Source organism: Amblyomma maculatum, chromosome 11 (genome assembly GCF_055883805.1).
Source record: "Amblyomma maculatum isolate TAMU_Amacu chromosome 11, ASM5588380v1, whole genome shotgun sequence".
In the NCBI taxonomy this organism is placed as follows: Eukaryota; Metazoa; Arthropoda; class Arachnida; order Ixodida; family Ixodidae; genus Amblyomma; species Amblyomma maculatum.
Genome location: NC_139354.1, coordinates 163,212,300 through 163,239,931, shown reverse-complemented (window position 1 = coordinate 163,239,931; position 27,632 = coordinate 163,212,300). Strand labels below are relative to the sequence as shown.

General features: G+C 47.3%; 1 protein-coding gene across 1 annotated transcript in view; it reads right to left on the bottom strand.

Moving 5' to 3' along the window:
• Nucleotides 1-27,632, bottom strand: part of RyR (Ryanodine receptor) — a 1,181,579-nt gene that overhangs the window by 300,440 nt on the left and 853,507 nt on the right. Inside the window, exons 86-87 of the mRNA XM_084584752.1 lie at nucleotides 15,153-15,317; nucleotides 14,746-14,858 (exon numbers count right to left, since the gene is read on the bottom strand). Of these exons, the coding sequence (XP_084440878.1) occupies nucleotides 14,746-14,858; nucleotides 15,153-15,317 (278 nt within the window). The remainder of the gene's footprint in view (nucleotides 1-14,745; nucleotides 14,859-15,152; nucleotides 15,318-27,632) is intronic.

The following is a 27,632-nucleotide window of genomic DNA, read 5'->3' as shown; positions in this document are numbered from 1 at the left end:
CAGTAGTGGCCTGTGTCGCGGTGTTATATGCGTAAGTAACAAACGGTAGAACTTGGTCCCAATTGGAATGGTCGGTGTTCACGTACATAGCCAGCATGTCACCGAGAGTGCGGTTAAAACGTTCTGTCAGTCCATTCGTCTGAGGGTGGTACGAGGTAGCGGTGCGGTGTATGATGCGGCATTCTTTCAGGAGAGCCTCAAGAGCGTCTGATAAGAAAACGCGTCCGCGGTCACTGAGCAGTTCGCGAGGGGCACCATGGCGAAGAACCAGGTTTTTCAGAATAAAGGCAGCCACGTCGCGTGCGGAAGCAGAGGGCAATGATGATGTCTCAGTGTAGCGGGTTAGATGATCCACTGCCACGATAATCCAGCGGTTGCCAGCTGAAGTTGTAGGAAGGGGACCGTATAGATCTATGCCGACACGATCAAACGGACGGGCAGGACAGGGCAACGGCTGCAACGAAGCAGAGGACTTGAGAGGAGTTTTTCGGCGTTGGCAAGACTGGCAGGAGCGGACAAAATGGCGGACAAAGCGGTACATTCCACGCCAGAAGAAGCGTAGACGCAAGCGCGTGTAGGTTTTCAACACTCCGCCGTGGGCGCACTAGGGATCAGTATGGAAAGCAGCACAAATTTCGGCGCGGAGATGACGGGGGATGACTAAAAGCCACTTCCTTCCGTCGTGAAGATAATTGCGGCGATAGAGCAGCCCGTCACGAATTGAAAAATGGTGAGCTTGGCGGGCAAGCGCCCGAGACAGACGACCTGGAGAGTGACTTGAAAGAAAGTCCAGAAGTGTAGATATCCACGGGTCGCGCCGCTGTTCCGTGGCCATGTCAATAGTGGCAAGCGAAGACAAATCGTAGGCGCAGATCTCATCAGGCAACGAAGAGGGAGGCAGCGGTGAGCGCGAAAGAGCGTCCGCGTCAGTATGCTTGAGGCCTGAGCGATATATGACACGAATGTTATACTCTTGGAGGCGAAGAGCCCAGCGAGCAAGGCGGCCGGACGGGTCCTTGAGGGACGCCAGCCAGCACAGAGCGTGATGATCAGTGACCACATAAAATGGTCGGCCATAGACATATGGACGGAATTTGCCGATGGCCCAAATAATGGCCAAGCATTCTCTTTCCGTAACAGAATAATTGGACTCTGCCTTGGTCAAGGTGCGGCTTGCGTACGCCACCACATAGTCTCGGATACCAGGTTTGCGTTGGGTGAGAACGGCGCCTATCCCAATACCGCTAGCGTCAGTGTGAATCTCAGTTGGCGCATTCGGGTCGAAGTGGCGGAGGATGGGAGGCGAAACCAAAAGACGGCGTAAAGTGTTGAAGGCGTCATCACAAGCAGGTGTCCATGCGGAGAGGTCGGAGCTACCGGAGAGGAGCTGGATGAGAGGAGCAATAATAGAGGCGAAATTTAAGATGAAGCGGCGAAAGTAGGAGCATAGGCCAATGAAACTTCGTAGCTGCTTCAGTGATTTTGGGCGTGGGAATTCGGCAACTGCACGAAGTTTGGTGGGATCGGGAAGAATGCCATCCTTAGAAACGACATGACCTAGAATTGTTAGTCGGCGAGCAGCAAAGCGGCACTTCTTCAGATTCAGTTGGAGGCTGGCGGTAGCGAGACAAGTGAGAACGTCCTTCAGTCGGAGCAGGTGGGATTGAAAATCGGTAGAAAAGACTACGATATCATCGAGATAGCAAAGACAGGTTCGCCACTTGAATCCACGAAGCACAGTGTCCATGAGGCGTTCAAATGTGGCCGGGGCGTTGCAAAGCCCAAAGGGCATGACGTTGAATTCATATAATCCATCTGGTGTGATGAAGGCAGTTTTAGAGCGGTCAGCGTCAGCCATTGGCACCTGCCAGTAGCCAGATCGTAAATCCAACGAGGAGAAAAACTCGGCGCCCTGCAAGCAGTCTAGTGCGTCATCGATGCGTGGCAGAGGATAGACGTCCTTGCGCGTGATCTTGTTGAGCCGGCGGTAGTCGACACAAAACCGGAAGGAGCCATCTTTCTTAGGTACCAACACAACTGGAGACGCCCAGGGACTGTGGGATGGCCGAATGACACCCCGACGGAGCATGTCGTCCACATGATCAGCAATTACTTGGCGCTCCGAAGCCGACACGCGATAGGGGCGCTGGCGCAAAGGTGCAGTTTTACCGGTGTCGATGGTGTGCTCTACGACAGACGTGCGGCCCAAGTCAGTTTGAGGAAAGTCGAATGAAGAAGCGAAGTTCTGCAAGAGGGCGACAAGTTGATCACGTTGCGCAAGTGGAAGATCAGCATCAATAGCATGTTGGAAAACGTCGGAGGGCGTCGAAGCGGTCGCAACATCGCAAGAGCACAGACTAACGTCGAAGGAGGGGGTTGAGTCAGCAAGAGTGGTGATATGACTGGGATCAAGCTCTTCAAGACGTCCAATGCATTCGCCACGGAGCAGGACTGCTGGGCAAGAAAATGGGTTCGAGGCGTAAAGTGCACTCTTGCCGTCTTGAATTTCGAGAACAGCGAACGGAAAAAGGAGGCAGGGATGACGGGAGGTGGCTTCGGAAGGTGTAAAAATTGCAGTCAAAGGAGTTACCCACTCACAAGACAGTGGTACGAGGGCAGCAGAGAACGGAGGAATGTCGGTGTCATGGGCGACGAGAAGTTTTGCAGTGCGGGGAGGGGTATCACAGAAGGGGGCATCACAGAGGGGGGCGAAGGCAATTTGTGCACGAGCACAGTCAATAACGGCTTGATGAGTCGATAGAAAATCGTATTCGAGGATGATATCATGCGAGCAGTTCGGCAGAACAATAAACTCGATGGGGTACAAGACGTCTTGAATGAGCACACGGGCTGTGCAAGATGCGGAGGGGTGAATGTGCTGTGATGAGGCGGTGCGAAGCGAAAAGTCGGAAATCGGAGTGGTCACTTTGCGAATTCGACGGCAGAGCGCTTCACTGATGACGGAGACGGCTGCACCGGTATCGACAAGAGCGAGAACTGTGGCGCCTTCTACAGAAACTTTGATAACATTAGCGGGACGGCATGGAGGACTTGAGGAATTCGAAACAAGCGCAGTTCTTGCCCCCGGAACTGCGACTGTTAGTTTCCCTCAACGGTGCTGGTAGAACGTCGCAGCATTGGAGAAAGCGATCGGCGCCGAGGAGAATGTGATCGACGAGTGGTATAGGTTTGGCGATCTTGTGGGACAAATTGAGAACCGGGCGGAATCATTTGCGAGCGTGAGTCGGTATCGTACGGGTAAAATCGAATGTCAGGCTGTGAAGGTTGGAGGCGCTGGCGACAAAGGCACGCAACATGGCCCGGCCGACCGCAGGCATAGCAAATCGGAAGGTTGTCCGTAGTACGCCAAGGTTTCATAGGATGTGGGCGGAACCTTGAGGGTGGGGCTTGAAACGAAGGCTCAGCATGCGGCGGTGAACGGTAGGCAGGGACCTGCACATAGGAGCCAGACGTGGGCGAAGGTGGTGGCCTAGCCGTTACTTGGGCATACGTGAGAGGTGCCGTCACAGGCGGCACCACGGGGTTGGACGGCAAGGCATCAGCGACGTGTTCTTGCACGACACGGCGTATAGCATGGGCCAAAGATGGAGCCAGTTCAGGAACGAGGCGGCCCGAGTCTTGAAAATGGGGAAGGAGTGAGATTTGACGTGCGACCTCTTCACGAATAAAATCTTTGATCTTTTGATTCAGTGGGCTCCCTTCAGAAGTTGGCGAACCACCCAGGGCTAATGCGGATACGCCTTCGTCGCACACACTGGAGCGGCGCCTAGAAGCGCGCCGCTTGCGGAGCTCGTCGTAGCTCTGGCAAAGCTTCACGAGTTCACTAACGCTGGTGGGATCTTTCGCTACCAGCATCTGGAAGGCGTCCTCAGAAATGCCCTCGAGGATGTAGCGGATTTTGTTTGCTTCCGGCATGGCCGGGTCGACTCGTTTGCAGAGATCAACGACGTCTTCTATGTAGCTGGTAAAGGTCTCATCAGCGCGCTGAACACGATCGTGTAAACGTTGTTCGGCACGAAGCTTACGCACTGCCGGGCGGCCGAACACTTCCGCGAAATTCTTTTTAAATGTCGACCAAGATGACAGGTCAGCCTCATGGTTGCGAAACCAGAGGTTCGCCACGTCCGTCAGATAAAATATGACGTTACTGAGCTTGTATGAGTCATCCCACTTGTTGTAGGTGCTTACTCTTTCATAGGATGACAGCCAGTCGTCGACATCTTGATCGGCCGTGCCGCTGAACAGGCAAGGGTCACGCTGGCGCACGACGCCAGCACACATGATCGTGGGTGGAACGGCCGGCAGCGTCGAAGTGTCTTGCATGGCGGTCGTAGAGGGTAGTGTACGGCTTCGCAGTTCCAGTTTGGGTGGGATCGTTTCCGGCACCTCCGCCAATTGTAATAGGGCGTTTATTGAAGCTCAGATGGAGAGCTGTGAGGACAGGACCTTGCAACGGCGAGCCCAGCGTACTTCGTCTTCGTCGCACAACGCACAGGTGCATGTCGATGGCGATGACTATCACAGTACAATACCAAAGACTAAAGTAGTTAATTAAGGCAGTCAATTAGGGTGACGTCAAGGATGTGACGTCATGCAAACAGAATTAGAGGCGAAAAATGGCATAAGAAGGGATTGGTGCGCAATTTGAAAGTACTGAAGACTAAAATGGGTAAACAAGAAGTGAATTAATGTGGCGTAGAGGATGTGACGTCACGCAACTGGAGGTAGAGCCGAAAAAAGGCATAGGAAGAGATTGGAACGCAATTTGAAAGTACCAAAGACTAAAATGGGTACACAAGAATTAAAATAAGCAACTAGAAGCAATCAGAAGCAACGAACAGCAGCATTTGTGCTTTCGCATTACTCCAATGCAGATTCTGCAGTGCTCTTATAATTTTTTTCTTTCAGGTGCATAGTTCAGATCTGAAATATGTGCTTTCAGTGCTAACCTACACCTCCCCCTCCCCTTGTCTATCGGATGCCCCCCTTGCAAAAGGTTCTGCAGACGTCCTTGTGTAGAAAGCAATACAATATTCATGAAAAAAATCTCAGACTCATGCACATAATCAGTTACAGTATGTCCCTATCATTTAGACACTGAAGCATTAGTGCTTTGTTAACACAACTTTTCTGAAAAGAGTTAACTTGTTGCTGTGTATGATTTGTATTTAATGCTTAGCAGGACACAGCAGCATGTGGTATACATATTAATAATGCTCTGCTCTACAGAAAAAAAGAAATCAGGTGCAGGCAGCAAGTGGCAAATAGTGCTTGTGCCAGTTGCTGGGCCTTTAACTTCATATGTATATTAGTGCAAAAACAGACTGTTATAAAAGTGACAAATAGTGTCGCTGGTTATCTAGTGTGAAAGAAAATCTAACAGGGGTTGAGGGGCAGCCTCAGTTTGCAAGCCAAAGTTGCAATGAGAGGACTGAGCCACTGCGAACTGAGGCCAACAGTCAACCTTTGTTTGGTTTTCTTTGATGCAGAATAGCCATGTTCTTCTTGTTCCACACTAGTTATCTAGTGAGTGCTTCTGCACACTTGCAATACTCTCATGTAATAACTTTCAAAGACTAGCTGCTGAGCAGAAAGGCATCACCGCTAATAGAGTGCTGTGAAGCACAAAAAATTTATTATTGTACTGGCTTTCTTGTGTGAGCCTCATCCCATCAAACTCCATTTGACAGCTGTCTTATGGTTCACAGGCTTCAGAGCTGCTGCAAATCATTTCTCACAATTATATGCAGGTTTTCGAGAAAGCACGCAATACTGATTTCCAAGGTTATATGTATCAGGTAACAGGCCAATTAACCTACCCTCACTATCAATCACTTCACAATGACCTGTACGCGGCAGCTGACAAGCTGACAAGATAAGTCTGTAAAATTATACACTTGCTTTATTGATATTCTTTCCTTACTTCACTTTCACTTCAATATTGTGACGTCCAGAAATGGAGATAAGAGAAGATGAGGTCGATGAAGAAGCGGCTCGTGCTGGGACTCGCAAGTGAACATAGCTGCGTCTTCGACATTTGTTCTGCGTCAATTAGAACCTTGGTCGTAATATCTTGGTGAGAGGCGCTGGGGTAGACATCACCAGAAACCCCTAAGACGGATTCCCAGCTTGAACCGCGCCGCAGTCACCGTCTTGCCGGCCTACCGCCATCTGAGCCTGCGATGCCTCTTGACAGCACTCCGAGGTTCGTGCCTAGCAGCTCATAACAGCATCACCGGGAGCCGCAATCGTTCACGGGCTCATCCAGCGAAGACGTGGATGGGTGGCTCACTCATCTGGCTCACTCACTACCAGCGGGTGAGCCGTTACAATAAGTGGGACTCCTCCGCCCAGCTAGCTAACGTAGTCTTTGCGCTTAACAACACAGCCCTAACGTGGTACGACAATCCCAAGGACACTTTCACCACATGGGACCGATTTGTGGAAGAGATCAAAAAGTGCTTTGGAGATTCTGACGTGAAGAAGCGAGCTGAACAAGCGCTTTCTCAAAGAGCTCAGCTTCCTGGGGAAACATGCACCAAGTATATCGAGGAAGTCCTGAAGCTGTGTAAGCTTGTCGATGCTCGCATGACTGAAGATGACAAAGTTGGCCATCTGCTTAAAGGGTTTGCCATAGATATTTATAATTTTCTTATCAGCAAATTAAGCCTTGGCTCAGTGGTTGACGTGATCCAGCATTGCCGCACGTTCGAGACGCTGAAAATGCTTCGGATAACACCAAAGTTCAGACGTTTGGCTGGCGTGACGTCAGTGGCCGCTGTTGACGTAACATCATCTGGGGATCTGGCCTCCACGATCCGTCAAATCGTTCGTGAAGATGTGAGCCGGTCACTAGAACTAGCTTGGGGCTCCTCAGAGCCGCCCCCGTCGCATCCGTTGTGTCCGCCTCCTCCAACACCATTTTATGCAACGGACTTCGTTAATCAAGCAGACTTCGATGGATACCGGGGACCGCAGCAGCTGCGGCAGAGCAACATATCGAAGGCACCCTCAAGGCAACGGACCCACTATTACCAGCCGACACATAACTGGTCTGACCACAGTCGACGCGAGGCTTTCAGTGGCGACTACTTGCCCGCGTCATCTTTTTCTCGACCACCTGTGTGCTACTGCTGTGATCAACTTGGCCACATCTCAAAATCATGTTCTCGCCGCTAAGCATCCCGCTACAGCTACAGCTCCATGAACTACCCTGAGCAGCAGGATTACAATCCTGGCCCCTCTCGACGTTCACACTACCCTCCTAATCCGCCTTTTGCGCGAGTTTTCTGTGCATGCGCGAAGCCCCAGCGGCGACTGATGAAAACACACTGAGAGGCGTCAACGGCGCTTCTCGTCGCCGCACTCATAGCCAACGCACGGGGGCTGGAGGCGCGGTACGTTCACAGCCTCGGTAAAACGATGCCAACCACCTGTGCCGCTTACGGCTGCCACTCTCGAGGCGTGCCGGTATGCAAGACGCGTTTTGTTAGGTTTCCTTCGGCGAGCCGCGACCTGCAACGGCGTGAAGCTTGGATTAGGGCAACCAAGCGTCAAGACGTGAATGGGCGACCTTGGCAGCCGACTGCGTGCTCTCGACTGTGCGAAAAACACTTCGTTACAGGTATGTATGCATCTAAAGGAAATGTGCATGATGAAAAGTATCTACTGGAGTTTGCACCAAGCCTGTAACCCACCAGTGATAGCCGCAATGAGCATTTGTTCGGCGCGTCTGATGGCGATGTATTTTGTCGTTTGTTTTATTTATGTGCGAAGGGGCCGGGTAGCGCAGATATCACAGGTGGCTGTGTGCGCTAGACCGTAATATTTAGCATGTTTTATTGCGACTGCCGCTTGACTAAAAAGAAGAAAAAAAGGGTGTTTGTTGTGATGCACCACCGTTAGCGAGCCGAGTGGTTGAGCTGGTCATGAGGCTCGCGAACGGCAGTGCATTAAACGCCGTAATTTTTTTTTTCTTGTTAGTGAGGTGGCAGTCACGATAAAACATGCTAAATATTACGGCCTAGCGCACACAGCCGCCTGTGATATCTAAGCTACCTAGCCCTTTCGCACATAAAGATAAGAAGGGACAAAATACATCGCCTTCAGGCCCCGGTGCAACTGAAGCAATCACGCACCGAAGAAATCCTCATTGCAACTACCACTGGTGCGCTACAGCCTGGGTGAAAACTCCAGTAGGTACTTTTCATCATGCCTATTTCGCTTAGATGCATACATACCTGTAGTATCTGTGTTTTTGCCGCTCGGAGCATATGACGCACTTGCACGACGCACAGTATTTTTTTTTTAATTAAAGGCTCGCCTTCGTGCATGCCAAAGCATCCGGACTTTGTTCCTTTAATGTACGCAATCAGATGCACTTCGTTAGGGAGCTTGATAATCGTCGTCTTCGTCCAACCGTTTGCAACGGCAAGGAAACCGCCCGGCATAATAAATGAGTCTCCTGGAGGGTTCATGCTCGTTCACTTGCAGAGTGGATCGCTCTGGACGTAGAACAGGGTTGGTTCCTGACCGAGATGCGCATCCGATATGTAGGAGATTCACATGTGTCACCAAGTTGTTGATTCCGCAGAAATCGCGGCGGAGGCAGAAATGAACGTTGGAGATCCTTTCACAACAGAATGACCATTCTCTGCGCACCGAGAACCTTTTCACCACTGCGACCACATACGTTCTGACTCCTGAGGCCAGAAACCGGCTACAGCTCTGAATCATCCATTGCCAGAAAAATGCAGCGCGTTTCCTGCAGGTGTGCATTCCGGCTGGGACAATGCCCTTTGCACGGGGTGTGTATATGTGACTCTCTGCCGATCTTCGTGGATGAAATCCTATAGCTGCACGGTTGTAGATGACGCGAGGAGGAAGCGACGCCCATTGCACCATGCCGGCGCCGCGGTGACCGCATTGTGCTTGGTAACTCAAGACACCCCGCGCATATGCGCCGCTCAAAGTCACAGGAGACGATTCCACCTAGCTCTGCAGCATCAACAAACCCCTGGCTGCTTTGCCCTTTGAGATCCCTCTCTCTCTCTGCCCCCACGCTCTCCTGTCTGCCGAAAACCTGCACGCTGAGAGCGTCTCATTCTGTCACGTCGAACACGGCCCGCACTACACGCTCTTACAATACGAAGATAGTATATGCGTACGAGCGTTATGAGTGGATTGTGAAAACGCTCTACCTTCCCCCATACTGCGTGAACATGATATGCTGCAATCACTGTCACTACTTTCCGCTCCGAGGCCAAAAAAGGAGGGAAGCTTTCGCTTTCTACCAGCGTTGGCGTGGCCATTTCGTATGGTGCGCTCTCGCGTCGTCTGCTACACTGCCGCTCAATGTGTTTCCCGCCCGCTCCCGCATGACGGCGCCACATCCTCGCGCAAAAGGCGGATTCTGGGGACCCATGGCAAGCACCTTTGCGGGATCTTTCACTGGCATTGAACAGAAGCATGACATCACCTCCAGCTTCCCGTATGCGCTGTCCTCCATCACCCCAGCGCCGCTGACTGCCACCGGAAAACTAGTCGGTGCGACCGATGGAGGTGAGGTCACTGTACATTCGCTGCTAGAAGAAATGACCCTGCCTGTGCTGACACTCACAATATCTATATGTTTACAAATTAATTCAATTTCGTGCCTGAGGCCAGGCTTGTTTGAGTAGGGTAAGCTAATTCTGGATCTGACATGTGTGCGTCTAAATTCTTCACTGCTGCTTTGGTGTAATCAGGCGTCATCCTCATATACTATCGCCCCAGCGCCGCTCGCCGCCACCGGAAAACTAGTCGGTGCGACCGATGGAGGTGAGGTCACTGTACATTCGCTGCTAGAAGAAATGACCCTGCCTGTGCTGACATTACAGAACAAAGTCCACGTTTTAGTTGATGGTGTACCTGTGATGGCTTTAGTTGATACCCGGGCCACCATATCCGCAATGAGTGCTGCATTTAAGCGTCGCCTCGGAAGAAAAGTGTTATTTAAGTGGGATAAAAGTGTTCAGTTTTGTGGCGTGAGTGACGAACCATTGCTTGCTGTTGGAGTGTGCAGTGTTAAAGTTTCTTTGGGTGGTACGAGTATGGCAGTGATTGCCCAATCAATGCAAAACGTCATCCTTGGGCTCGATTTTTTGAAGATGTGTGGCGCCAACGTCAACTGCCAAACTGTTGAGCTTAGCGTCGGAAAATGTGTTACCCCCGATCTGATGGAAGGCTCATGTAGTGATGTGCGTGTTTTGTGTTTCTGAAGATACCGTTGTGCCTCCGTCGTTGGCTGTATGTGTACAGGTTTCCTGCCAAGACGCCACCCTCGACATGTCTAAAGCGACTTTAGAACCAGTGCACCTCACCTGCATCAAGAAAAATGTCTTGATTCCTCATGCCATGGTGTCTGTTGCCAAAGGCCGCAATGCACTCTGGGCAGTGAATTTCTCTACTGAACCTGTCATTCTTCCCAAAGGTTTGAAGCTCGCATCCTGCTCACATTGACCCCTCGCTCTCAACAAAGGAGCGCCGTACACTGCTGGCCATTCTAGGGCGACACCCCTCCTTCTGAGTGCGACTCCGCCTTCCGCCACTTGAAATTTTTGCTCACGTCGCAACCTGTGCTCCGCCACTTCGATCCTTCAGCACCCACAGAAGTGCATACCGACGCCAGTGGTGTTGGAATTGGTGCAGTTCTTGTCCAGTGCTGCGGCAGCAAGGAGCACATCGTTGCATACGCGAGTCGCTCCCTTAGTAAGCCGGAGCACAAATATACTATCACGGAACAGGAAAGCCTTGCGGTCGTCTTTGTCACACAACGCTTTCGCTCGTATCTTTATGAGTGCCCGTTTACTGTTGTCATAGATCACCATGCCCTCTGCTGGTTAGTTAATCTCAGGAACCCGTGTGATTGCCTTGCATGATGGGCCCTAGGGCCCTACGGTTACAAGAGTATGGCTTTAAAGTCACATACAAAACTGGCCGTAAGCATGCTGACGCAGACTGCCTTTCCGCCCTTCCTCTTTCTAAAACAAAATTTGACGCTGATGATTTCGAGAACTGCGTCGCGTCGGTATCACTTGCTTTTCCTGACATCCCCACGTTTGTAGAAGAACAGCAGAGGAATCCCCCTTCGAACCTCTCTTTGCAGTGGCTCAAGATCAGTCAGGTGGACACCGATTTTGTGTGCGTGATCGCCTCCTCTGGAAGAAAAACTATTTCTCTAAAGGGCCCCCGCTTCCTCCTGGTCGTTCCAAGGGGCCTATACCATTCTATATTGCAGGCCATGCACGACAATCTTAGTTCCGGGCATCTTGGAACTGTGAGAACGCTCCACCGCATACAGGAGCGCTTCTATTGGCCAAAAATGCGAACTATTACTGAGCCAGCTGCACCCAGTGTCAGCTACAATCGCCCCACAAGCATGACAGCGGGGCAACTTCAACCCATCACACCACCCCGTGCACCATTTGAGCAAGTGGGCGTTGATCTTATTGGCCCCTTTCTGCTATCCCATAATGACAACCTTTGGATCATTGTCTGTGTGGACTACCTCACTTGATACTGTGAGATGGCAGCCATACCCGCGGACAATGCGTATCAAGTCTCTTGCTTTATGTTGCGGGCGATAGTTCTTCGCTACGAACCACCACGGGTAATTATCAGCGACCGTGGTAGCTGATTTACTGCCGACGTCGTAGAGGAGATGCTCCGTGTGAGTGCCTTTGACCCTCGCCACTCATCGCCTTATCGTCCCCAAACCAATGGTCTTACTGAACACACCAACCGTACGATCACCAACATGCTGTCCATGTACGTCGACGCAAATCATAAGAGCTGGAACAGTGTCCTACCATTCATTACCTATGCTTTCAACACTGCCTATCATGAGACCACTGGCTTTAGTCCATTCTTCCTGCTCTATGCTTGCCACCCATGATATACCTTAGACACCATCATTTTCGGGCACTAGTGAAGATACCTCGGTAGCTGAGACAACCTGATTTGCCGAAGAAGCCCGCCGGCTTGCTCGCCTTTGGATCTTGGCGTCTCAGGATCGCTCAAAAGTACGGTACGATGCCCATCACCGTCACATTAGTGGCGGCCTATCAGGAAGCGGGGTCTGTCACAAAAGCTGCTGTGCCACTACGACGAACCATTTGTCGTCTTTGCCCAATTTAGCGAGCTCAACTATTGCATCGCATGCCTCACCAAAAGCGGCCGTCGCTCTGCGAAAAGTGAAGTCGTGCATGTCGTCCGTTTAAAACCTTACCGATCACGCGACGCTGTTTAAGTCGCCCAGCGGGCTTCAGTTGCATTGGGGGAAGTGTGACGCCCAGAAAAGGAGATAAGAGAAGATGAGTCGATGATGAAGCGGCTCGTGCTGGGACTCGCAAGTGGACATAGCTGCGTCTTCGACTTTTGTTCTGCGTCAATTAGAACCTCGATCGTAACAATATATCACGTTTATGAAATATCCTACAACTAAACTTAGGGCAAGACGACACATGAAGGAGAATCATCTTAAATTTAAAAAATGGGCTCTTATAATAATCATTATGAATACCGGCAGGAAGCAACTCACAATATCCATATGTTTCCAAATTAATTCAATTTCGTGCCTGAGGCCAGGCTTGTTTGAGTAGGGTAAGCTAATTCTGGACCTGACATGTGTGCATCTAAATTCTTCACTGCTGCTTTGGTGTAATCAGGCGTCATCCTCATATACTATATACGCATTTGAGCAAACAAGCACCTTGCAGGCGGCCACTGTCACCGGCGACCTATGAAAATCTACTGGTAGTGGCCGGCTCAGTTAATCGCTAGAGTGGAATCATTATTCAAGTGCAATATGCTGGAATGCGGAAAGTGGGTGGCAGTCTAGGTGAGCGATCACAAAACCAAGCGCCCTTCTCGGAACGTGGTCCAAGATAGAGCAGAGTGCAGGAACCTGTTAAGACATACGGGTCTTAACGCGGCCAAGAATACAGCTGATCATCGTAGGCTGCTTCCTTGCACGCATTTGCTGATGAGGTTCTTTGCAGCATGAGCTTAAAATGTGCTATCAAACTGTCGCAGCTTGATAGCGTGTTATGTTTATGAGTGCCAACAATGCAGAAATTGGATATATGCATCGATTGTCTGGCTTGGATCGCTACAGCATAAAGGAAATTTATTAAACAATATTCCATCGTGTTTCTCTTCTTTCATGGTGACACAAGAACAGAGCTAGCGCATTTCTGTTATGAGAATCGATGGCCGTACTGCAGGTTACCCATGAAGGTCTTCATGCCCGCGAAGAATGACACGACGCGCTGAGAATCCAAATTTCCATGCGTGCCACTCGCTTGGCAGCCAGGCATGGCCAGCATAACACAAAACTATCAGCGCCGCATGGGGGCACTGCATACAAGCCAACATTGTGACAGTTTTTATAATGCTAGCAAGGCCGTCTGCATGCTACTTGGACCTCTTTAGCTGCTTTTTTGGGTTTCACTCAACTAGCAAGTAAGCGAGAGGCCCCTTTTGACTCGGAGCAGGCGTTTGTCAATGCCACAGGAGAAGTGGAAAGTTGAAAGAGAAAACTGATCACAACACAGCATTGTGAAAGTCTTTCGTTGCTTTTGTGGCATCTTAGTCCACTCAACTGATTCGGCCAAGCGGCCTTTTTAACATAGTAAAGACAGCGCAAAGACGTAAGCGATGAAATAAGCTGATTACTGTCACCATCATCATCAGCCTGACCATACCCACTGCAGGACGAAGGCCTTTCCCATATTCCACCAATTAATCCGGTCCCGTCCTAGCTGCATCCACTAGACCCCTGCGAACTTCTTAACCTCATCCACCCACCCATCTGCCGCCCCCTGCTACACTTTCCTTCCCTTGGAATCCAATTTTTGCCCTAAGCGACCATCGGTTGTCCTCTATTCGCACTACATGTCCTGCCCTTCTTGATTTCCACTAAAATGACAGTAACTTGAGTTATTTCTCTGACCCACTCTGCACGTTTCCTATCTATAATGTTACCCCTACCATTTTTCGTTCCATAGTCGTCTGCGTTGTCCTCAACTTAAGTAGAGAACCCTCAAGTAGAGAATCCTCAACTTGAGTAGAGAAGTAAGTAGAACCCTCTTCGTTAGCCTCCATGTTTCTACCCTATAGGTGAGTACAGGTAAGATGCAACTGTTGTATGCTTTCTCCTTGAGCGATACCGGTAAGCTGCTAGTCATCTGCGAGTGCTTGCCAGGTGCGCTCAACCCCAATCTTATTCTGCTTGTTATTTTCCTCTCATGGTCCGGACCTGCTGTTACTACATCCCCTAAGTTACTTATCAAGGCAATGTCATCAGCAAATCGCAGATTACTGAGGTATTCTCCATCTACCCTGATGACTAACTGCTCCCATTCTAAGCTGATTACTGTAGGCAAGTTTTAATCCAGCAGACTTTTATTACCTGTGCACTTAAGTTTACTGTAGACTCGAAAAAAGTGTGAGGCTTCGTTGATTTGCTTTTTGTTGTATTATTTTTTAGTGACATTGGAGCTTTCGGGAAACGGTATCACGCTAAGCAGCCAACCTTCCAACCCCAGCCCTCAGTCACAAGCGAAAATACCACTCATGTGTTAGAGGGTGCACACTTCAAACCCCAGGCGTTACCATTCGGAGGGGCGGTAAACAAGGTGGCAGGGAGAGGGGCCAATCTCTAAGCAAGTGCCAGCAGTTTACCTGGGCAGACTGTGGAGTGAGGTCATTCGGAAACAGGCTATGACGGCCCGCTTGCGTTGTGTGGACACTACACTGCGATAGGCACCCTTCTGCGACCCCTGAGCATGGTCGATCTGAAGGGAGGACAGGCCACACATCAGCGCTGTTGCGGCCTCAACACACAAAGCATAAACGACCCAGCAGCCTTGTGGTACTGGGACAGTATCTTTCCCCTCATTTTTTCCCCTTGTTTTATCTGAGAGAGGCGCGCTCACAGCAAGCACAATCACATTCTTTTCTGGGGAACAAAATCAGCATATAAAATGGGGACATTCATTAAGCTAGCATTGAAAAATCACTTTTTGTGCAGAAAGCCTGACAGCTTTCACTTCACAGGCTACACTTGAGGAGGAAATGAGTGCACCCACCACGTGAAGGCCGTAGAGCACCTTCGCCATGTCCATGATGCGCTCGACCAGTTGGTCCTGGGACACCACGGGCACCACGGCATTGGGCCCCACAGGAGTCGACCGCTGGCTGCCTAGCTTGCTGTACAGGTAGTGCTGCCAGCTCATGGCATCACTAGGGTCAATCTACGAGGGAGAATTCAACCCATCTTCATGTGGGCTAGTCGGTGGTTCATCATAAATAAAGCAGAAGCAGGGCAATAAATAGGAACAGAAGAGGAACACACATACAACGGTCGTTTGTGTGCTCATCTTCTGTCCCTGCTTCTACTTTAATTTAGACAGCCTTTCACGTGGCTTTCATCAAATGACCATGGAATCATATCAAGTACCAAATACTCCGCAGTGAGTTCCAACTATGTTAGCAAGAAGCTAAATTGAAATTGATGGTTTTGTTAGTACTGGGCAGCACTAGGATTTTTTCATCCTTTTTCGTCATGTACTGCCTTTTTCCTCCATCATTTGCATTTGCATGCACAATGAACAGGTTCATTTCTGCTGATAATTCCCTTCTCTCAAATGACCTTCCTTCCCCTACACTTCCAAGAGAAGCACTTGTATTTCTAAAATTCTAATGCATCTTTTAATAACAGCAAAAGCTTTTTGTGGGACAGCCAGATGCTCCTACTGCCACAAAGAAATGAATCTTCTCCCTTGGCACAACAAACTGCTCTACTAGAGTCCCGGCCACCTCAGTTGCAGTCTGGCCCCCCTTCTGCAGAGCTTGAACAGTCACATGCGGTTAGCTCACTGTTGTTGCACACAGCCAGCAACCTCTTGTCCCAGTTCACTGTTGACTCCCTGGTGAAAATCTTGTGTTTCTGCCAATCACACGTATAACTTTCAGGCCCATCTTTGGAAGTGACAGTTCTGTGGTGCGTCTTTATCACAGAGGTTCTCAAAACTTTTGGAACCCTGGTTCGGTGGCAAAGAATCTACACAAGTACTAGCTTGCACATTGCACTAGCTGCTATCTCAAAGTAAGTTTGACAATGTTACTTACCTGGTTCGCCCACATGTAATGCAAACCCCGTTATTGTCAGTGCCAAGAATAAGGAATTAAAAGTCGAAAGCCGGACTGTTGTCAAATTGCAGTGTAGTTTATTTCTCGTATTTGATTCAATGTGCATGTCATATTTAGATGATTTTTTTTCACCAAGAAAGTTGCTATACTGGAATACAGTTAAACAGAGAGTACAGTCTAGTCTAAGAAAGAAGTGTGCCCGTTACTAGCAAAAAGCCAGCTCGCCATTCCCTTTCAAAAGGCACAATTCTAAGCATAAACTTGCTCCCTTTTTCACAAGGCCGCTCTGCCCATGCGCGCCTCTTCCCTGGTCGAAAATAAAGCCCAGCAGCGCATGCGCAGTACTTGGACTCCACAATCGGCGCAGCCGGAGCTGATCTCGGAGGCCATGTGTAGTTAATATTTGTGACAGGCATATGCAATAGATGGCGGTAGCTGTCAAGAACACACACCGTCATTTCACTTGCCACTGTACCTCTCAAGGACGTTTTCAACCAGTAGCACTTCCAAAGGGGGCCACATTTTGTGAAAGTATACAGTCGAACCCGGATATATCGAACTCAGAGGGGATCTTGAAATAGTTCAATATATCGATCATTTGATATACAGAAATCGGCTTGAGGTGCTTGTGATCGTGAAAAATGATACTGCATTTGTTGCGTAATCAACTCACTTGCACACTGAACCCACCCGATACTTTTGTCACTGAGAATTTAAAAAAAAAGGTTAGTTGGTGCCACGTCCCTCCGTTTCCGCTGTCGCATATACAGCTCATTTATGGGCAGCGCATCAAGATGCAGCGCAGCGAGAAAGTTACAGCGTGTTTATCGTTTGACTGCAATTTTGATGTTAGCTCCTGTGGCGGCTGGGCGAACTTGGCAGAGTGCCCGTGTCGGCTTAATTGCACAAGCCTTGTTCAATTATCACGCCATGCTTGGGGTGTGCAGAGTCTACTGCCACAAAATCATTAGTGAAATAGCTGCAAATACCGTTTAAGTGAACAGTGCTAAAAGCCGTTGTCACAATCGCAGCTGACCACGTGCTTTCATTGATTCATAGATGCAAGAGCAGATGATTGTCGAAAAAAAAAAATTTGCCACTTCTGGAGCCGCCATAGCTTACGCTATGCTGCACATTCAGCACGACAAGGATAGTCGATTCTCAAAAAAGAAAAAAAAAACTAATTTGCCGCTTCTTAATGTCCGCAGCCACCATAGCTTACAGGCCCCCCACATGGAGTGAACTTTCCCTGCGAACTTCATACAGCATGATGGAACTGGCGGTGTCAGCGCTCAAGTGAAAAAATGCACGAGCTGGTCTGCTTCAAGAATGCACTTTTCAAACTAAATGACATTTCAAGAGCAGCACATAAAATGGCACCGTGTAAAATGGTGCCCGACAGCGCTTGTATATAGCCTTCGAGTACATCTGAGGCCCTAGCAACAACGCATTGCAGGCGCGTCTCTCTGCAGGGTTTGAGCGGGTGTTGTTGAGCGGAACGTCGAAAAAAGTCCCGCTTCAGCTGCATCATCAAAGTAGGCAAAATCGCAACGCTTACAGCACCTTAGCAACCTTACTAAAGCGGTGCTGCCCACTAGCGCAGTGGACAACAGGGCTCTTACCGTGCGCTGCTCCCGTCGCTAGGCCTATTTTGTTTCGCATCGACGGCACATGAAATAGCGCTAAGTAATTCCTTCGTGCTATAGTAAATGGTCTACTCAAAAAACTGCCCAACCCAATTCCATTCTCTAATAAAGTAATATATGGAAATTGTATGTACTAATAAAAGTAAAATATGGAAATTGTATGTAATGCTTGTAGTTGGATACAAAATGGTTTCTGTGTTTTAGTATTTCTTCTCATGTATTGATTTTGATGTTTGTCGTGCGGGCTTTGCACTTAGTTTTCTGTAACTTGAGAGTCTACACACGTTACAAGAAGCCACATTTTCTTTCATGCATCCACAATCTGTGTCATTTAGTCTATGAACAAGGAGGTACAATTTTCCCTTTTAATAAGTTTGTTAGGTTGTATTCCCGCTACTGACCAAAGGGCTGTCTTTAGTTCTGTTCTTGATGCAAAAACTTGTAAAAGGGGCCGCGGCCTCTCAACCTTTTAGCCTTTAGCCTTGGCTTCCTCTTAGACACTTTAACAAAACTTGAAATTGGGCTAGATGGTGCATTGCTTGACTAAAGATAAAGCACACAGGAAACACACACTGCTGCGTCTGCTTCTCTTGTGTGTGTTTCCTGTGCACTTTATCTTTAGTTTAGTTAGACACTGTCCGAGGAACAAATAAAGGAAAAAAAAATATGATTAATTTCGGCTCCACATTTTAGTGGAGGTGGTGTGCAAGCTGACGAGATCAGCCGCACCACAACGGCGGCAGCTGGCTGTGAGTAGAAAGAATAAAATTTAGCACACTTTTCTGAAATTCTTTCTATCGTCAGCGTGCTCGACTTGGAGCTGCAGCCGGCGCAGAGCGGAAGCAAGTGCTGCCATCGCACGGTGGTTTCGCCCAGGAGCAGCTGTTCGCCCGGCCACCAGTTAAAACATCTGTCCCGGCTTGATCGGCGGCGGTATAATGCTCTAGAAGATTGGGCAGTGTGTCGATGCGCTGCGAAATGCATGGGAGCGGGCGGCCGCTTTTGCGATGATGGAGGTGCCGCAGCGCAGAGGGCGGTCAGGTGTTCAGGTGCCTAAGGCTCCTCTATTTTTAAAGGTAGCGACAGGTCTTGATCCAGCCGCCCCTCCCTCCGATAGGCCGGTTGGCTGCACGTGACCTCTTCGCCGCCAAGCTCCGCGCAAAGGGTCCAGCGGTGCTCGCTGCACCGCTGAAATGCACGGCGGTCTGCGCTTGCCAGCGTGATATTGGCCGATTAGTTAAGCAAAAAGTACTTCACATGCCTCTATTGCATCTTTAGGAGTGTATATGCAGTACTTAAAGTTTAAGCTGACGCAAGAATTACATCTCTGAACTCAAATCTTGAAGCGTGTGCGTGACATGCGGCTGCGTCGGGCTGCTGTGCTTTCGGCTGCCGGAACAGCGTGGAAGACGCAAAAAAGTCATTTTCCATTCTTCGCGGCGCCGATAATAGACACAGAAGGAAGCTATGACCTCATGATACCGGGCGTAAGATTTTTATGGCCACGGAAAACACCCGACTATGCGAAGGGATTTCTGTCTGCTTAAAAAGCCGTTCACTTACCTGGGATGGCCTTTGTTTGGGCATATGCTATTTCATGAGCAAAATATCAAGAGCGCTATGACTATGTAGTCATTACTTGTACTGTGGATGTCTAGTGAAAAGTCACTGCCGTTTCGAGCCCCCTTACTTTCCCGAACAGATCAGGACTGCAATATTACGCGTGGAATCAATGCTGTCAAAATGCTCAGAATGAAAAGCCGATGCTTGATTATGCTTATTACGAAAATTTAGTCAATACAATTGATCAGTTAATTGATATAAATGAAAAATGAAACATTGGAAAAAGCGGAGGGTGCGAATGTGTCAAAGTGATCGAAATGAAAAGTCAAAATTTGCCTATGCTAAATATCGGTGTATAAAATTGAAAAATAAAAACTAAACTTTGTACCATAGAAAGTGAAAAAACAACCGTGTGTGTGGAACGCTACTGAGCCATTGTTTTAACGGAGGAGTCTCGCAGCGTTGCATCGAATGGAAACAGGTTCCGCTGAACGCGCACAGGGACTCGTCAAGTTTCAAGAGGCGGCATCCAAGTTTGCTGGTGATATTATTGCCCGGCAGGCTATAAGGAAACCAATATAAAGCAAATAAAGAATAGAAAAGTCAGAAAACATTATCCGTGAGCTTTGTATCACATCCGATTTTTTTTTTTTGTATTTGTTGGACGATATACATGCGTTGGTAATCCCCAGCTGCAAAGAAACTGACTTTTTCTCCAAAATAAAGCTATTGAAATACTGTAAACGAAATAAACTCGAGCCAAACAAAAAGTGTGTACAAGGAAGTATACCCGAACAGTTACAAATGCAATGACGCCCTTATTTCATCAGAGCTCTGTCCGCAAAGACGTTCCCAAAAGTTGCAGAAAACTCGCAGTCTACTTATTTTTAATAAGGAAATGAGCCTAATAAGTTTACTGAAATATCGTTTCTACTTCAAGTTCGCTACTAATTTCAAAGCATAATTAATGAACAGTACTGAGTCGAGAATGGTTCAGAAGAATGAGCTGGCTCGTTTAACGCACGCATTTTATTTTGTTTTGTTTTTTGACGTTTATGCTGCACACGCATGTTTCCTGTCTTTTGAAGTTTCCTGAGAGGCAGAGGACACAAATCTGTTGAATTCACCGGTTTATATGTGCACCGAGCGCGGCTCCATGAGTATGCGGTATGCCCTCGAAAGAGTGCCACGCGTCGTCTGCTAGCGCTGCCCCTGGACCCCTCGAAAGGGCGCTCGTGTAGTTGTCGCTACCTTTAAAAAAAATAGAGGAGCCTTACAGGTGCCCACGTATGCATGCTGTGCGACCGGATACCGCACACACTGTACGTTCTTGTTTGCTTGCGCATCATCTCGAGCTGTTCGTGACAACATTTCGTTTAACAGGGCTCAGTACTATTAGTAATCATCTAATTTATTTCCCATTTTTGGCTGTCGGCAACACCTTGGGGAAGCGAAATGACAAGAGTTGGGTTCCGAAGAAAACAGCCTGGAGAGGGCGCACGAATTCAGACTCGCAAAGCACGCTTCACTCGCCGTATAGCTTGCTTTAGCATTCCTAAAGCACCTAATTCACTTTTCGGAATGTACTCATTTTGAAAAGAGGGCAGTGTGGAGACAGGATGTATAAAGAAGTCAAACGTACGTGCAATACGTGCATTCGAGCGCTGACTAAAGCTGGTCATCAGTAACCCCATTAACAAAACAGTCAAAATGGTATAACCCGCAAACCATGCCGACTAGTACGTCACCTGAAGCCACAAGAAAAGTAGGCATTCAGTTTGAATATTAAATGTGGACTATCCCGCATGGAGGCAGAGATATGTTCTAACCAAAATCTTTGAAGGTAAACTTGAAATCAAAGTAAGCAGTTTGGAGAGGATACACCGCTTGGGAAAGAAAGCTGAAGATAAAAAACGTCCCGTGATTATGAGGTTCTTTGATTTCGCTGCAAAAGAAGAGGCTCTCCGGAATGCTTCAAAAGTGAAGGGTTCCCAAACGTCCATTTCAGAGGACTTCTCGCCTAGGCTACGGAAAACGAGAAAGCTACTATGGGCTACTGTTAAAGGGACACTAAAGACAGCCAAAGATGGTATGAAAATCTAATAAACTACATTTGGTGACACTGTCGCCGCATATCCGGCAGCAAAAAATCGAATAATTGCTGAGATATTGCGATAAGAAGTTGAGGTTCTTTCTTGTTCCCGCCGGTCGAATTTAAACTGTGGCCTCCAACTACGTAGTTGGAGTTGAGTGACGCACACTATGACGTAAACGGAGACTCCGTGATAGCTAGCGAGCCGGCGCGGCCCGCGGCGTCGCATCCCTCAAGGGCCAACTTGGCAACAGCGTACTCGCAATGACGGCCTCAGCCGAAATAAATAAAACGATGAAGAGAGTAATTTACCGAGCGATGGGCCCATAAAGGAAGAAAAAAAAACAGAGCGCTTGTAATGCACAATACTTTACATGTTTCTCAAGCTTTTTCGCTCCTTCTTGCACTGTGTATAAACAAACCGTCATCGCAACGCTTCCTGACATGTTTACATACAAATCAAGATTTAGTTACCAGCAAAATAGTGTCCTCGCTGCTGCGCTTGTCAGTTTTGAAGCTTCGTCGCACTTCTTCCTTCAAGGTTTGTGCTACAGCTCCGTGTTCAGCGAACATTACGTCCACGGTAGCAGAACATGACCGAAGTGCCGGCGCCACTGCATTTGCCAGCGCTGTGAAATTCCACAATATAGTGCGCATAGGCATCCAGAACATTAGTTGCAAGACGTGAGAGCAGGCAGCATGCGCCGATGATCAAGAAGTTGTAATTTTTAGACCGGCAGCAGAAACACTTTATTGTAAATGGGGCCATGACATAAAAACAAGAAATATTTCCAAGGTTCTTGTGGCGCGGCGTAGCCGAGCGGCTAGCGCCGAACGTTTCGGAGCAAGCAGTAGCGAGTTCGAGTCTTACCGCTTCTGGCAATTTTTTTTTTCTTTTTTACAAATCGATTCTTTTTAACCTTTTGTAATGTATTTCTGGTGCTTCGTTATTTCTTGTTTTTACTTCTTACCCGAGGCCCTTTTATACGCCGGGCGACGAGCGCAATATATTGACGCTCTCCTTGGTATGAGCGGCACGTGTGCCCCTTTTGTTTACGACGCCTGCAAATAGCACGTTGAAGGTCTTGTTGACGCAGTATATGTTGGTCAGATGTGCCATGATTTAGTGAACAATTGAATGATAATGCATTTTTCATTCGGTACTTAGCACATGTATGCTTTTCGTGGCGTACGTAGCTGCAGTCAAGCGGTCAGGTCGCAGTCGAAGCGGCAACGGCGGCGATATGTTGGCGCAGAAGTGTAAACGAAGGACTGTGTCGGCGGTAGCGGATTTCGCTCGCTCGTGCCTCCAAATGCTCAAATGGGAACCATCAAGGTGCATCTGCTGCTCCAAGCTCGTAATTCAGGCGCTGCAGGTTCAAACAAACTATCCGAGTGCGCACGAAATGCCTGAGCCGAAACATAACCAAAACTGAAGTGGCCGCCTGTGGCGCCTCCAAGTATATTTTTGTATTTCCCTTGCAACGTTTACGTTGTCTTTTCGCCGTCGTTTACGTATGATAAAAGCGTGTTATCATGTTTGAGAAAAAGACGTACTACCGCATTCAAACATGCAACGTAATTCACATTTGTCAGCCTCCGGGATCCCTAGCGCGTCACGTGATTTGTAGTTGCGAGCCTCGGCCGTTTGGCTGTGATGGCGATACCTGTATTTCTGTTATTCTTCTTTACTACCTTATAACAGCTCTGTTTTCAGTAAGAGTGGTCTTTTTGTAATCAGGAACTGGCATTCTATCGATGCAAACCCACTTCCTTTCTCTCTTTAGTGTCCCTTTAAGGATGCTAAGAAGCCTGAAGATAAAGTGTACCTCAAGTATGACAAATTAGTTGTCAATCAAGTGGTGTATGCTTGGGATGAAAAGAAAAACCGAAGGTATAAAGTAAGTCGTGCCGGTTCACATGATATTGGTCATAGCTCTCAGAGTGATGCAGCAGCAACCTCTGAATTGATGAAAAGTGCCGGGTGTCCGCGAAGGAAATGTGCTCATGCTTCTACTTAAGCTGCCAGTTCAGCTCGGTCGTCTTTCAACGCCCTTAGTACTCATCATCAAGCTAAAAAGATACCGTCATGTATAGAGAATACCGTTAGAAATTCCCTTGGCAGTCAGGCGAAACGTCCACCTGAACATAGCCAATTACGTGTCATATCTTTGAACGCCAGGAGCATTGTGAATAAAATAGATAGGCTTGAGGTACTGCTCTTTTCATATGATCCCCATCTATACTGGTTATAACCGAGACGTGGTTGCACAGTGGTATTTTTAACGAAGAAATTGTGCCTCCGGGCTACGTCATATACAGACGTGATCGCGCTTCACGTGGTGGAGGGGTTGCTGTGATTGCCAAGCGTGAAGTGAACGTAACGCTCCTTGATCAAATTGATCAGCATGAAAGCTTGTTCTTGCACCTGATAACACATGGCTTCACCTTTTACCTTTGTGCTGTGTATCGCCCACCTGATGCTACGGATGATTTTATGCCTAGTCTTTTCGATCGTTTAATGCATTACCAGAGTCGGAATTTAATGCTTACCGGTGATTTCAACCTCCCTGCCATTGACTGGGACAAACCATTGTATGGCATATGTGCCTCATGTGATGTTATTTTAGACATTATGTTCTCATTAAACCTTAAGCAAGCTGTTCGTGAATACACCAGAAAGTCATCTGTTCTTGACCTATTCTTTGTTAGCGAAACCTTTTTTGATGGAGTACTTGACGTTGAACCGGGAATCTCAGATCATCGTCTATTACAGTTTTCTTGTACTTCGCCTACTGCTTCCGGGATGCGTCCAGTTAAATTGATAAAGGACTACGCTCGTGCTGATGATAATGCAGTTATCGACGCCTTAAAATCACTGTTGAACAGCTGTGGCGGGAATGACGTTCATAGCTTATGGCTGCATTTCAAGAATGCAGTGCAGTACTGTACTGAACATTTCGTTCCGCTTAGAAAGGTTCGCACCCACCGTCACAATCCTTGGGTAACTCGTGAAATTGTTCAAATCAAGCGCAAAGTGAAGCGATGTAGGAAGAAAAAAACAGTTTCCTTACAGCACTTCCAAGTTTTGAAACAGAAACTTGCCTCAAAATTAAAACTAGCGAGGTCTCATTATTTCAATACGACGCTCCCAGAATTCATCAGAAGTGACCCCCAGAAATTTTGGAATTTTCTAGATCGAAAGGTTGAGCAGTTGAGTAAGGTTCGCATTGATAATGACATTGTCACCGACTGCACGAAAATAGCACAAGGTTTTAACCAGTACTTTCAAAGCGTGTTTCTAACGGTGACGGCAACCACAGCTAGAGTTCGAATTGAAGACCAAGGTAACATACCAAATATTTCTGTAAATGGTGTTCTGTCTATGCTGTGTAAACTCGGCGATAACAAATCTGCGGGCCCTGATGGGCTCTCAAAGGTGTTTCTTAAACGTTTTGCGGCGCAATTATCCGAGTTTTTAGCAAAAATCTTTCAAGTTTCTTTACTTTCTGGTGAAGTGCCGGAAGACTGGAGAATGGCCCGTGTTGTTCCAATTCATAAGAAAGACGATAAGCTAACCATTTCTAATTACCGTCCAATTTCTATCACTTCTTCTTGTTGCAAGTTATTAGAACACATAGTCTCTGGTTATCTTAACTCCTTTCTAGCTGAAAATAACGTTTTATCCTCCTTGCAACACGGCTTTAGAAAGGGTATGTCCACTGTCACGCAGTTGGTAACTACAGTTAATGAATTTCAAGTAGTTCTCGATAAATCTGGGCAGATTGATGTCCTCATTTTAGACTTCTGCAAGGCCTTTGACACAGTTTCCCATAGTAAACTCATTTATAAATTAGTAAGTATCGGCGTCCCTAACTACCTTGTTAATTGGATTAATGCTTATCTTACATACAGGAAACAATACGTAGAGGTTAATGGTTTCAAATCAAACGAGCTTCCAGTCACATCAGGTGTACCCCAAGGGAGCGTGTTAGGACCGCTGCTTTTCATAATTTATATTAATGATCTGTCTGTTTCTCTTCCTGATAATGTCTCTTTAAGGCTTTTTGCAGATGACTGCATACTTTTTAAGACCATAAATGAGCCCAACGATCACTACACCTTGCAAAATTCGCTATTAGCTGTTCACCAATGGTGCCTTAAATGGGACATGAAATTAAACCTCGACAAAACAGTCCTATTGCGAATTTCACGTAAAAAACATATCAGTCATTTCTCTTACAGCCTGCTTAATCATTTAATTGAGGAGACTACACATTATAAATATTTAGGGGTAACCTTAACTCATGATTTACCTTGGTCTTCTCATATTTCCGACATTTGTTCCTCCGCATTTTCCAAGCTGTGCTACTTGAGGCGGAAACTTAATGATGCTCCAAGTAAACTCAAACTTCTTGCATACACATCATTTATTAGGTCTAAATTAGAGTATGCTTCAGTTTTATGGGATCCTTATTTAAAAAAAGACATACATAAAATAGAGATGGTACAAAGGAAAGCGGTTAGGTTCATTTACAGTAAATACAAGAGATCAGACTCACCTACTACACTAATGAAAGCTAACCATATTCCACTACTTGAACTACGCAGAAAAATGTCCCGTTTATTGTTCATGCACAACCTCTTAACACACAAATTAAACATACCTCGCCCTGAAATTCTTAAACAATTGTCGCGCAGGACACATCATTCAAGAAGTAACCTGCTCGAACCCATTTTTGCAAGGACTAACTCTTTCAAGCACAGTTATTTTCCACGGACCATTTCCGACTGGAACTGTCTTCCTGAGGCCATTCTCCAGTTTTCCAATTTCATTAAAGCTCTAGAGTTACATTTTTTTGAATGATACAGTGTTGTATTTTGTTGACTTGTTCATTTACTCTAATCCCGTGTTTTGATTTTTATTTTTATTTGTTGTTTTAATGCCTTGTATATCCACTCCTGCCTGGGCCAAAATATTGGCCTGCAGTATTTTGAAATAAATAAATAAATAAATATAGCAAGAACATGAAAAATGAACAACACCCCAGGTAAACTGGTTATTGAAAAACGCAACACAGTGGGTCAGGAAATATGGAAGCAGTAGGAGGTAAAGGTTTAAAGGAAAAAAAAAGTGTCGCCTACCAGGGAGGGAGAAAGGGGCTAGTGGAAGGCAACGCGGCGCCGTGAAAAGAGCGACCGTGAATGAGGACAAAGGGTTGGAATTTTTGTGCGGTATGGCAAACGCAGGACAGCGGGCAGCTAAAGACGAAGAAAAATTTAGATATAAGAGAGGCAACAAAAAAGGAAACTGAACTTAAAAACCAAATGAAGGTCTGGGAAGAGGCAAGGACTACACAAACAGACTACAAGTGGGGCGTGCAATCGAACGCGTATAAGGATATAAGTGTCGAAATTTAAGAGTCAACAACTTTGTAAAACTACATAATATTAGGAACCCCTTTTTTTTCCTTCAATAAGCTGGAACAAACTTGTAACAGGTAGCTTTAAATACCCAGAGATGCGAGCTATACTTAACGATAACTTAACTGTTCCAGAAAATGTTTTCATTTTAGGTAGTTTTTATTCTGCGTACTCAAGCCACCGGTAATATGCAAGTTATTGCCCCCAGAAAATCGCTCTATAATCCGGTTTTGGTGCACATACAAAATGAAAAAAAAAATAGAGAATAGATTTGAAATGAAATAACAGCAAAAAATAGAGGACGCAGAGTCTATAGTATGCGCTTAATTCGCTTCCACTAGATTATCCTTCTGCGAAAGAGAGGTGAGGCCGACACTCGGTTTCTCACCACAAACAAAAACTGCACCATAGAGTCGCACGTAGGTCGCAATTTACCCATAAAAATTTGACTCAAGTGGTCCTTCTGGACGCCTTTGCACTTCAGATTTTGCAACATTCCTATAAAGTGTGGAGGTTCAAAGTTTTAGCTGCTTGGAGCACCTGAAAGCTAACACGTGAGTTAATTAATTTCATGTGCTTTTGCGGCTTCGCTCTTTCCAAAGTGAGTTAATCGCGACAACAGTTCTAAAAGGGGAAAAATAATTAAATTCCCTCGGAAGTACTTCACATGTGATATATCGGCATTGTTATAG